Raw genomic sequence first — 14026 nt, forward strand, 5'->3', positions numbered from 1 at the left:
ATACGTTCCAGAGAAGAAAAACAAAAAAAAAGCAGGAAGCTGATCTGCAGCCAGAATAAAACCAAAAAAGAATCCAAGGAAAAAAGTGATTATTTTCTCCCTAAAGCAACTTTATTGCTATTGTGTTTGTAAAAAAATATTTAGAAAATATAAATATGAAGAAATTATCATAATCACAGAGAGAAAAAAATTCACCACCCATCCAAAAAAGATGCTTTCTAGACTGATAAAATAAGAGCATTTTTATTATTCCAATACAGATTTATAGCAGCTGGTCGGAATCCTGTTCACCCTTGTACCCCAATTCCTTGAGGGCAGAGAGGGGACGTAGAAAAGGTTACAAAGCTTTTTCCAAAGTAAAGGATGTGACCATGCTGTAGCCAGGATGGAGACAAAACTGTTTCCAGAAATACTTGAATATATCTACAGGTGACCCTTAATGACCCATCTTTAGTGGTTTTATAAGATCAGTGTTTTTGGTAGATACTTTTTTCCAAATGCTCTGCAATGGCATCAGTTAGGGGCATGCTGACACCTTGAAACAGCTGTGAGCTAACAGAAGGCAACTGCATTTCTCCAAGTTACTACTTGCAAATGGGTATTCAGCTTCCCATATTTTCTCTATCTTTTATAGTGCCTGGCAGAAGTCAGGATCGTATATTAAGTTTTTTTAGATTTGAGGTACTTAAAGGTCCTCATTGCATTACTAAGATATATAGGAATCCTTTGTCTGGATATCCTATGGCAGTGAAAAAAGCCTCAAGCCCTTCCATGAAACATATTAAAAATTTCTTTCTATCCTTAAAGTAGCTTTGGCTTGACAAATATTTGGACCAGGAGGAACTATGTTTAAATTATCATGTAAGCACTATCTTCAGAAGATGATGGCAAATCAGATGCAATGTTGTGTTTGTTTGCCTTTATTGGCCTGACACTACTTGTCAGCTTTACTGCTCTAGGAGTAGAAAACACAACTTGCATGCAGAGAAGGCCATTCTTTCAAGTAGCCTGGAAAAAATCCTGCCACTTAGAAACTGAAAATCTCTAAGGATTGCTGAAGAAGTTAGCACCATCTATCCTCATTAAAGTTGTCAAGTGAAAGATCCTTAGGGTTTTTGAAGCTGGAATAGAACGAGGGAGAAAAGATCACTAGATCTATATTTGGGCTGTGGCTATTCCACTGCCACGTTATAGGGGAAGATGACAACCTACAGAAAAAGATACTGAAAGTATTTATGGGGATATGATGACAAACAACAGAGATCAGAGCAGACTCAATGCCTCCGCTTTCACCTCTTGGAAGCTATATAAGCATTAAGGATGGAGATCACACAAAAGTCCCAGACATCGTTTATGAAAATATCAAAAGACCCACAAACACAAATTAGATTGCAGAAGCTGAATAAATTAAAAGACTGCACATAGCTGTACTTCTAAGGAAGACCGATAGCTGCTACAGCAGCTCAGCCAAAAGTCAAACAGATATCTTCCAACAGTTTTGAATGTGAAGTCACCTCCTTCTAAGGTGCATGAGAGAGAATGCAGTGGTTTTAAAATGCATCTAGAGACACAGAAGACCTTCTCAGCTTAGTTTACCCATATCTGGTATGCTGTTGCTAAAAACTTCCCTTCAAACTACCTTCTAGTTGAGTCTCTTTCTGATTTGGGGCGAGGACCTTCGTCCTGCAAGGAAGGAGAATTCCCTGTGGGAGCTGGGTGTCTGAACAAGTAGGGAAACTTCCAGATGCTGTTTGGTCTGCTGTATTGGACTGCTGTAGCCATGGCTACACTGAGACCCTACAGGGTAAGAAGCAACATGCTTTTTACAAAGGCAAATGACATTTTATAATTAGTTTATTTCCCATCTGGGAATTTGTCCTCCATAATCTGTTTCAGATGCAGGAACTCAGCCAGGCTTGTGACAGAAACATAGTTCATGTGGCTAGCCAAATCCCTAACATCAGAAAGATACAGGCTATTTGAATCCACCATGATGTGTTGAGTCCCTGAAATAAGACCCAGGTCCCAAGAATGACTCAAGAATGACTTCTGGAAAACTCAAGCTCCTAATGCCTGGCTTAAAGTGTCATTGCAAACTGTTAGAAATGAAGACAGTTAAACTCCCATTTTTGATCCTGTCACTGCTGAGGATCTCCATCTACCCAAGGAAACATGAAGGGATAAGAGGCAGCTGGGTGCCCAGGGTCCTCCTTGGGCATCTCTTCAACAGTTTGTCTGACTTTAGTCTCCTCGCAAGGATGGAGCCAGTGCACTTACTGCCCTAGCGAAAGTTATTTTCTAGTGCTCTTTTTCTGACAGGAAAGAAGGCAACCCAAGCAGCAGCATCCGCCACTTCAGGCCTGCTTGTCTTGAGTGCTGGGGGTATCCCCCTTTCTGACACTTCCCATCCTAGATCTTTTCCTTTTGCCAGCTGCTACAAATGATTCAGATGGGAAAGCAGAGTCAGGAGGATAATTTCCCTCTAAAATTGAATGCAGCCCTGAGACTGCAAGGAAAATTAGAAGGCTATTTAACTGAGTTGTCAGTTTAAGAACTGAAATACAGTTTGACATTTACCAAGCAAGCTCCGTCACATGGAGGAACAGTGGAGCAGTTGTCACTGCAGTGACAAAAAAACTGAGGGAAGTATAGTCCAGGCTTGAGCTTTGACATTTGCCCAGAGATCTGAAGTTAATCATTTATATGGGAAAGCCATTCACACTCTAAACTATTAAAAAAACTCCTGAAGAGTTAAAATCTAAATAAAGCATGAGGCATAAATGAAAAGGGAAAGGTTAAGAGCAAAGACAGCTCACCAGAAACACATGCTGAGGAAAACCAAGGCAAAATGTGACCCGTACTGAACATCTTCAAATATCACAAGAAAGCTGATACATTTTTTTTCCCTGTGGTACATCAGTTAAGACTCCTTTTTCTGGCTTGTGTGCATCACAAGAGTGAAGAGAAGAGAAAGAGTCTGTTACCTTGAATGTCATCATTGAAAGTGCAATACTTGTTACGGTACTTATGCAGGAGACGGAATGCATTAGTATTAGCAAAATCCTCAAATTGAATGAGGCAGTTCATGCCATACCTAGAAAGACAAAAAATGTGCATTACATTAAAAATAATACATAACTGTATATTAAAAAGCTATTAAGATTTGCAGTCAGATTTTGAATACAAGCATAATATATGATTTATACATCTACTAATATGTTTCTGTTATATCCTGTATCTTTACATTCATATAAATTATCTAGAAGGCATAATTAGACTACTAATATGCTTTACTCAGTTCTAAGTTAAGAATAACAGATCAGGGGAAAAGGCCTTCATCTCTCTGCAGACATCTCAACAGAAGTCTTCGCTGAGCAATTCTGGTAGTGAGCAAAAAAAATGACCCCATAAGGAAGGTAGTAAAAAGCTAACAGATTCAGAACATCGATTTTATTTTATTGTCATTATGCAGGTCAGTAGAATGATAACACTGACAACGCAATGCTCAACCGTTCTTATTATAAAAGAGGTATTGATCAGAAAATCTAGACAAATGATAAGCATGTGAGAACACTTTAAGGAAGTAAAATGATAGCTGCAAATTTGAATTGAGTTACACTTGACTAACATACACTAGAACTTTAGGTATATGCAGAAATTAGGTTATCTACATTTCTTACATCTACTGTTTCACTGGATTGTCAAAACTGATTTTCTGATATGAATAGTAGAGGTTTCTCAAACAGTAAGCTGAGAAACAATGTTATCATCCATTTCAATGTTTTCTCATCCGTGTAGCTAATGAAACAATTCAAACTGACATTTCCTATAGTACTTCAAAATCTCTATACAATGTTTTGAAAATATAGTATGCAGTTGCGTCAGATGAACAATTTCTATCATTTAGCTGATATGACTATCTAAGTCAGTTGAACAGCATAGGTAAGTAACTTTTGATGAACCTTGTCATAACAGTCTCAAAGTTAATGCCAGTCACTAAATTTCTTGGAAACAATTTACTGTGCTACCTTGCTGCCTTGGATCCACCGCGTACCAAGGCTGCACTGCCAGCAGGGAGCAAACAGCAGCATTTTTCTAGTATAGGTGGGCGCCTATGTGACTTCAACAGGCATAAGGCATCTCAAATACAGCTAAAAATTATTGAACAGAGGAACACAAGAGTATTTTTCTTAAAAAATTAAGGAAACTCTAGACTCCTGGCACTAGACTCATATGCCAATACCTAACAAGTAAGAAATTGCCCTGGTGTGCCAATAAGGTTGCTCCTAAAATGAAAGTTAATAAAAAGTTAAATTAATTTAATATTACTATTATGCATCCTCCAGTCTTTAGATGCATTTCATAATAGTACTGTCTCTGGATTGCTTGCTTCCCATATGGCATTTTCAAATACTTTCTTAAAACAAAAACACCCCACAAAAACCCAGAAACCACTGAAAACATTTCTAGACAAAAATTATGTAAAGACTGAATTCAAGCTCACAGCATATTGGCAACAGGGAAAAAAACCCCATAACTTGAATATTGTCAATCTCACATGGGGAAAAAAAAAAGTAAAACATAAAAAGTTTAAAATATAGGGTTAGTGCTAAAACTGTCTGTATAAGTTTGGATCTGGAAATACCACATAAATGTTATCCCACTGTGGAATAATATTACAAGAAAAATTCTTTAAAAAAAAGTATTTTAAACTTACATAAACCTAATGGCAATTTGCACAGACTAAGGAACGATTTGATTAAAACTTTAAAAAAAAAATTGCATTAAGGTGTTGCTATGCAATTGTTACCATTAGGGTCTAAGAGGGCAAGATCTCAACAGCACATGTCCTGTTTGAGCTAAAGGAGGTTCTTCCTTATCTGCTAACAGCACAAATCCAAGAGAGACAGTCAAGCAGTTCCTGCTTCATCCAGAAAAGCAATTCATATGTATACTGAGCAGTTCAGTAAAAATAATCTACTCTAATGTTAATCGAGCTTTTCTTTAAGCCATACATGTGTTTGGCAACCACGTTAAGCGAACCCATCAATATATAAAAAAAGGACAAAAATTCCTGTGACTAAATTAATTTCCATGGAAATCACATATTTACAGCCATATTACAATTAGCCAAAACTACTGGGATTCCACTGGCAGGAATGGTAATCCCTGCTGAAAATAAATACAACCTCAGGTTTTATGGAAAAACCTGGACTTCTTCAGCAGCATAATGACAGGCAACTAAAAGAGAATTTGGCAAGTCAGTAATTCAGTACAGTAAATCACAACTAAGTTCAAATACAAAACCGGAGCTACTTTTCAATAATTAATTTAAATTTCTATCTGATTCAGTATCTGACATGAATTTCTGTGATACCATAAGGGTCCAGGAGCTGACGGTTGGATAATAATATGAAACTAATGAGATTAACACTCTGGAATCCTGGAGCTTGGTTACAAGCGTTTCTTGGATGTCATTAAGTCAAAGTCTGTTTCTTTATTTTACCATATATTACATTCCATTTTCTCATCTGCATTTGATTTTTCTCCATTTTCTTACGCATTGCCTTTGTAGGCACGGATCAAAACTCCCTGTGAATTATATTAAATCAGTGCCCCTATAGAAAATACTCATCCTAAACTGGGCATACTATCTATACTAAACCTCTGAGCAAGATATCATGGCTGTTTAATTGAAATGGAAAAAATGCAGGCAGTCTCATTCTGTGCCTCTGAGATTTTGGTAGAAAATTTGTAAGCAGCGTTCCTTTTCATTGCAAGTGTTATATGTGACACCCAGGTAAAAACCTGAGACTTCAGTGTTGCCCACGACCAGTAGTACCTCATAAGATTCCTGACGTTTGAGGTCTGTATCCTCAAAAATGTCTAATCAAATCCAGCCACTGGGTACACAAGATAGACAAGAAAATGACACAGTGTTTCTCTGCTTGGAGTATTCCCATTGTCAAAACCACTAACAGATGAGACATACAGATGAAGCAATACAGAATAGTTAACCTCTGGCATTCCAGAAAATCCCCTTGCAATAATGAACTGGCTACACAGGTGCCACATGGTTCTGGAAGCAGTGAACATACCAAAACAGCCATCAATTCTTCTATGACTTCCACATCTTACTATCGCAATCACTTACAGCAGGAAGTTGAGCCAAAACCTACAATGATGTTCACAGTCAACAGCTCAGTTCTGCTTGCTCTTCCATATCACTCTGCAATAACCTTCCACCCCTATCGCACTCTGATGGACAGTTTTAGGTTGTGGGAAACTATTTGAATCAGACCTCATGAAAGCAGAATGTCTCTGTACCTCATACCCTATCGTCATTGCACATTTTCAGTTTGGAACTGCATCTCTTCATAGGTGGGTATGGTAGACAAGTGACTGCTGGATGAGAAGGGAACCAAGCACTTTATTGCTGGCCCATGTCCAGTCATCAAATCCTGTTGTGCCTTCCAAACCACTCAAATTCCAGCAACTGTGGGCCACTACAGTGCTGTAATTCATATTATCTTTCAAACATTATGCAAAGAGAAAACAAAGTGTAGAGCTATACTAAAATGTGACAATCTTAAAACATCAACACTTTATACAGATACAGCACAGGTTGACTTCATTGAGTTTCATCTGATGACACTGATCGGGTAGGTCCAGAAGCAAGTAACTGAGATTTGCTATAAACAAAATCATCATATTTAAAACCACCATTGAATGGTTGTGGTTGACTGTTACAGGGGGCATGTTAAAAGCAAAAGGCCTGCAGTTGAGTGCCAGCAGCTGCAGGCAGGACAAGAAGATTAGCAGGCAAATTCACAAGGAACTGTCATGACAGAAAACACTGCAAGAGATATTTTTCCATATTTTATAAGTGTGAAATAAGGGTGTTAACCTGTGTACTGCTTATATAAGCAGCTGAACTTGATCATCATATACCTTAGGAGAATTTCACTTTCCTATTTGAAATGTTAAGGCACACACATTTAAAATGTAACCTAAAATCCTTTTAATTTGAATGTGTCTCCAACAATAGTCATGGGACTATGTGGTTACAATGCTGCAATCATGAGTCACATACAACATATCTTTGCTTGCCCAAAACAGAGACAGCATTTCTCCAGCTATCACTACTCTTGACCCCAGGATACATAGAGGATAACTGGGGAAATGGAGAAACACATAGCTAACATGCATCTACATACTGAAAGATGGTACAAATAAATGGAAGAGAGAACCTATCCAGTGGGCATCAACTGTCTTAACCAGAACACTTGAAGAAATGATGGCTCTAGTCCTAGATTATCCAAAACTGAGAAAACAAATTAAAGTCTAGGAGACGTTCTTCCTCAGTGTGCAACCATAAGAAATGCCCTAGTGAATTCTTAACTATTTTCTTGCTCTGGAAAACACTTCTCTAATAGCAATAGCTTGGCTTGAGTAGCCTGGCTAGGACTGCTGGATTCTTGCAGGCAAGTGTTTTGTAGCCGTGAATTCCTCTCTTCCGCCTGTTTGGGATCTCTCCCTGTGGTAGCTGATTAAACGTACATAAATCATCCCTAGAAAGTGATAATCCAGATCACTGTTCTTCCTTGTAAATCCTGTTTTGTCACCCATGTCTTTTTGTGTACTTGGATCTTAGTCTTCTGCTCCAAGTCATACAAGCCTGTTCCAGCCTGAATCAGGATCCAACTGGACAGAAGTTCAAAGCCATCTTTCCTTCTTCTGTTATGGACAGAAAATACGGACAAGAGTGGTGGCAAGCATGCAACATCAGATTTGTCAAGTATGGGAGGCAAACGCTGGATAATGGATTAAAAAGAACCATCTCACTGAATAATGCATGGTTGCCAGAAAACACTTCTCCCAATTTGCGACATATTTTGTGTGACAGTCTTAGCTTAGTTTTCCCCATTTATAAATAAATTTATATTCAATTGTCTGTGACAACAATTTTAATCTTTCAAATCATTCTACAGATTATATCTTTATGTAACAGGCTGGAGAAAAATGTCCACAGCTCTTTAACCATCTCAAATATACAGTACTAGCATTTTGGCAACCTGATGCTCTTAAGAACCTCAAACAGGGAAAACCCTCAAGAATCCAGTGGGAGCTATAAAAGATTGGGCATCATTTTGAATTCAAACCATATGATCAGTAAAATCCATGCTTACTTGTACAGCTAAGAAATTTTTCTGGAAATATATTTGGATCATTTGTTCTTACTGCCAGCCATTGTTTTGGAAACCTTCCTAAAGGAACAAGTGGTTGCTTTTTAGGTTTTTAGAGTTTCCAAAATCCTATTTGACTATTTGCTTTCTTCATATGGGCCTGGAACTGAAAAAGCCTTGGGAACCATCAGAAGTGGTTGCTGCCACCCATTCCTAAGCAGGAGCAAAACCAAAATGATAGCAACATTGGCGTTCTCTCCCTTGCCTCGTGCGTCACACAGCCGCTCCACCAGCCAGAACCATTTATAGTGCATCAGGACGATGTGGAAATCCATCACCTTCCTCCCCACTCCAAATGCTGTAAGCTGTTCATTTCCATACATCCCACTGCTCAAAACAGATATGGCCACTGCTGTGAACTCCTCTTTGTGCCTTTCAGCTTTCATGAAAGGATGCCTTTCCACCTTCCCTCCTGACAGCTCTTACAGCATGGATGCCTTCTCTTTCTGCTCTCCCCCAAGGTACCTTTAACTTCGTTTCATAAAGCAACCAAACTGCTGCAATGAGGTCATGTATCCAACCCAGCACCTCTTCCACCACAATTTTAACCTGCTGGTTAAGTTCAACCAAATTTGACTGACAGGGAGAGAGTTTTCCACAATAACTGCTACATATATGTTCTGTGGAAAAAGGTGGCCAAGATCAAAAACCTTCCAGCAAGCACTGCAGCCACTCTGAAGCAGATGGTACTATTCATGCTGCCTGTCTAACACCCTGATGTGCTACAGCTGCACAGGACAGAAATCTGTCCAAGGTGTACTCAGCTCCAGTCAGTGCTACAATGTAAATACCTTCCCAGAAGAGATATAATTAAATTACAGATAACTTTCTCTCTCTGTCCTGAATTGGATCAGAAAGTTGGAGACAGGACACGCTTCACAGGAAGATATTTTTTAAAGAACTTAATAGAAACTGTCAGCATCTCTGCTTTCCACATGAATGACCCTATTTTATTTTTTTTTTTCCCCTGCAGGCAGACATTTTTTATTTTATCTACAGAAAACACTTACTTTCTTAGCAGTATTTTTCATAGCCATTTTCTGTTTCCAAACCAATCCTTGCCCCGATGAGCTCAGCACATATCCAGACTAGGCATGGGAGTAGGGAAGACAGCAGCATTTAGCACCCACCCTAGTACCAGCAGCAGACCCTTGCTTCATTCACATTCTCCTTAAGGAAACATAATTCTACAAAAAGTTTCCATGTTACTATTTCCTGGCACAACCACAGTGCTACAGTGTTTGCAGTGCAGCCTTGCTTTGTTCCAGTGTTTCTAACACTCCTCTGCTTGCTCTTTCCCTCTCCAGAACCAGTTTGGTGTTCGTCTCTATGGCCTTTCTATCCCAGGAGTAGAGAGGAGAATGGGCTGGAGATGGCTCATAATTTCCCCCTTTTTTTAGCTCCAGCCAACATCACTGCTGTTGGATTTTGCAGGCCTTGGGAATAGCAAGGCTTAGAAGCAGAGCAGTGCTGAATTAGGAAGGTCTTGTGGTTGGTGGTCCTAGAAGTTGTTGCTGGTAAGCAGAGAAGCAAAACCAGATTCTCTGTCCACTATTTACTAAAGGTCTTCTCTTATGCAAAAAGGTGATTAAATAGAAAGCTTTTTGTGGTATACTAACATAAACAATTACTACAAGAAAAGGATGGTCTTTTTTTTAACTTAATTCTTAATCACCTTGGTTGCATCACACTCTGTAGCAAGGTCTACTATCTCTTTAAATTGAAGTCTTAGAAGTCCATCCTACCGAAACATTAAGTTGAAAACACTTCTAATTTTGTGTGCATTTTCAAAGTACTGTTAAAGGATTAATATTGAGGGTCACTAGAGAACCTGAACTAGATTTCTTCTACTTCAATAGCTTATTGAATTAACTATCAGATGTCTCAGGGCTCTAAAATAGAGAGGCTGTGAAATAATTAATTGTAAGTTACCACTGTTGTAAAGATTCACTTCTTCTTGTTCCAAAAATACTCATATTTTATTTTGGATTTAGTTATTTGTTCTCAAGGACTTCACACAACAATGTTGTCAGGAACTGGGCTTGATCATAACTTTGACTTTTTCAGTGCACATGTATAGAGTCTTGTAACAGAAACACAAAGGCTGGTATGAATGAAGTATGAATGAAAACGTATGCACTACTGAAAGCAGCAGTAAAACAAAGGTGAAAACAGTGGCACACACATGGATAACAAAGAACAAAGTTAACTGCAGGAAAATTACGAAGTCTCGTTTACATCAAGACAAGCAGGCCTGAGCTCTGGCAAGGCCACAGCACAGTCAGCTCCTGGACCAGGACCCTGCACCTTGACAAAAGCAGAAGAGTAACAATAGCAATACACTATCACAGCATATCACATATGTCACTCCTTATCCTATGGGCACAGCAAGAAGTCATATTACAGTTTGAAGAAATTCAATATGAGGACACACACACAAATGGACAGCAGACTTGCCTAAAATTTATGGAGGCTGGAGTAACCAAAATCCTGGGGCAAAATAATCATGCCAGCATAGCTGTTGGATCCTAAAGGCATAAAAGATCCATATAAAACCAAGTTTATGACCACTCATCACCAGGACCCCAGAAAAAGTACAAAGGACTTGACAGCCAGGGCCCTTCTGCCTTCAGTGTCACACACGAGCCATCCTGGCCAGACCACGTGAACACATGCTGATGCTTTGAGTTCACAGGTGTGAGACTGACTGAGTAAAATAAACTCATTTAGAGATTCTGTTAACATAAACCCACCTCTCTCTTCCGTAAGTTCTTGAACTGAGTGCTGTAAAATTTATTTCCTATGGTGGACTGCATCAAGTTGCCTCCTCTCCACTGTGAAACAGTCCCCTCAGCAGGAAGGTGGCTGGATGACACAGTACTGAGATACAGTATAATGCATGTTATACAAATAAATTATACTTTTGAAATTTCACAAAGTCAGACACAAGCCAAACTCTTACACTCAGTCCCTGACATACACAAACATCAGTCCCAGCAGACTAGATCACTGCCATGAAAAAAACATACCACACAAACTTCCACAAATGCAGAGGTGCGCAGGCTTGGCTAATGCTCAGGTTAAATCTGAAGAGGAAGCAAATTATATTGTAAATTTTTGGTAGTTTTCCTCCTTAAAAAGAAACATTCCATATGGATTTGAAGTAAACAACAAACTGAATTACTGTGATGTTTTCTCATGAATTTGTATTGGTTCACTTGTTATCTGATCCTGACCCCACATAAGTCAAAAGTAAAACTTCAGGAGCCTGAAAGTGTAATTCTACCTCTCCTAGCTATTCTACTGCTTTTTCCAGTGTTACCACTTAGCTGCTTTAACTGTGACTTAGACCAAAGAACAATCTCAAATTACCTTCAGTTTTATATTCACTTAAAGGAGATGAGTGCAGATTTGAGACAGATCATCTGAGATTTTTTTTTTTTTTCAGTCTCTTCAGTTCTTTAGAGACTTGGCACTGTGACACTTTTGGCTGAGAGAGGGAAGGGTACTGAACAGATGGATTGGTCAAGTGTCTGAGCAGGCTAAATCAGAAAAACAGAGAATTAAGAAAGAAATCCATCTCAGCTGGAAATACTGAGTAGCTTTATCCCTCATTAATCTTTAGCTGTAGCTAAAGGTGTGTGTCACATCTTGCCCTCCCAAAATATAGAGGGGTCCTCAGTAAGCCCTTTGAGCTTACTTTTTTATTTTAATTAAACGGCTTTATACTAAACCAAGAAAGAACTGCTGTTATCAAAAAAAAGCATATAAAATACATTACACTGTATCATAAGTCACCCTACACAGCTTAAATCACATGAATATGGTTTCAAATGAGTATCTCTTGGTCACTTCATGACTATAATCTTTAAACATTTGTTAAAAAGTCAATGATTATTACTATCTGGTTTAGACGGTCAGGAATTTTACTTTGCCAAGAAAAGCATCAGAAAGGTTTTCCCTGTGTTGCATGCACCTGCATATTTTACAAATAACACTTCTGATATTCTAAATTTTGATGAAAGTTATCAAAAAGAAATAAATACAGCAGCACTTCAACAGTGGTCAACAAATACAGCATACGGCTGTCACAGGGGAGTCCTCTATAGATCTTCTAAGATGGTATATATATCACTATTCATAATTACTGTGATTAGTGGAACCATCTACTCCAAGAAGCCTGGATTCCTAAGTCTGGACATGAAATGTTTCTCTGGGCAAGTTCTCTGATTTCTGTATTAAAATGAGAGCTGCACTTGGAAAAGGTAAAAGTTCCCATTTGACTGCACAAATTAGATTTGCATTGACTGTGTGTACTTTAAGGTGGCATTTTGCTTATACAATCTGCATCTTATTTTCTTAGAATGAACCTTCATATCTTCACTGCCCAGACACTAATTTTCCCCACTTTCCAATTCTACACCAGAAAGTTTCATAATAATTTTTCAACTGTATTTAACTGTGTCTAATAGCATTTAAAAATACTTCAATGAAAGCTAATTTATTAAGGTATTTAACTTAAAAATATGAGAATTCCAGCATGGATCAACAGGATTATTCCTTTGCTTTAACTGAAGTGCATACTTTGACGCCTTACTGAATCAGGCCTGAGTGATTTATAGCAAACGCAATGCCTTTTTCAGAAAAGATACTGCATCTTTTGCCAGATCCTAAAGATTGTTAAGTGGCTTTAGGAGGTTAAAACAAGATGCTTGCATTTGCTTACGCATTTGATTATATTTGTATGAGTTTATAGATATTATCTCTAAAATAAAAGATGCAGTTGTAAAGCCAAATTATTCCAAAGCCTGGGGCAGTACATCTGCTCTTTTCCCCTGCTACTTAAGGTATAATGAACACATGGAAATCTTGCTTCTACCACTGACAGCCTTCACCTTGACCGTTAAAAGGCAGAAATGTGAAATGGAGGCTGGTAACAGCAATACTTAAAGTATTTCTGACAGATTAAATACAATCCATAATCTTTGTACTGTTTGGTCATTTATGAAACACACTTCTCCCTCCCCAAATTCTTGATGGTGTTTTTAAGGCATTAAAGTATCTTATGAACCTGCAACACCAATTACACTTGAGAAAAGAAGCATATTGGAGGCTAGACCAAAGAAACAGAGAATGTACAATTTAAGGAAGAAGGAGCTTACTATTTTCAAAACATTATTTAGACAGAATGCTATTTGACTTGAGGAACTGTGAATATTACAACAGAATATCATAGAATCACAGAATGACTGAGGCTGGCAGGCACCTCTGGAGGTCATCTCATCCACCCCACCACTCAAGCAGGGTCAGCTAAAGCAGGCTATGCAGGACCACGTCCAGACAGCTTTTGGATATCTTCAGAGACAGAGACTTCACAACCTCTCTGGACAACCTGTGCCAATGCTCGGTCACCCTCACAGTAAAAAGCTTTTTCTTAAGCTTAAACTTCTCTTACATTTAAGCAATGTTTCTATCTATTTTCTCTTGTGCTGTCACTGGGCACCGCTTATAAACAGCCTGGCTTTGTCTTCTTTACACCCTCCCTTCCAATATTTGTACACAGCAATGAGATCCCTCTGAGCTGCTGCTTCTCTGGGCTAAATAGACTCAGCTCTCAGTCTCTCCTCACAGGAGAAGTGCTCCAGTCCATCATCTTAGTGGTCCTTCATTAGTCACTCTCCCCTATGTCTCTCCTGTACTGGGGAAGGCACAACTGGATACAGTACTCTAGGTGAATATGGATGATAAAATTTAACTAACTACACAATGTATAGAGCATT

At 38.6% G+C, this 14026-nt stretch overlaps 1 protein-coding gene across 1 annotated transcript in view; it reads right to left on the reverse strand.

Annotated features, from left to right (window-relative positions):
- ME1 (malic enzyme 1) overlaps positions 1-14026 on the reverse strand; it is a 185934-nt gene that overhangs the window by 39171 nt on the left and 132737 nt on the right. The window contains exon 7 of the mRNA XM_074861959.1: positions 2985-3094. Coding sequence (XP_074718060.1) covers positions 2985-3094 — 110 coding nt within the window. The remainder of the gene's footprint in view (positions 1-2984; positions 3095-14026) is intronic.

The sequence above is a fragment of the Strix uralensis genome, chromosome 3 (genome assembly GCF_047716275.1).
Source record: "Strix uralensis isolate ZFMK-TIS-50842 chromosome 3, bStrUra1, whole genome shotgun sequence".
Classification (NCBI taxonomy): Eukaryota; Metazoa; Chordata; class Aves; order Strigiformes; family Strigidae; genus Strix; species Strix uralensis.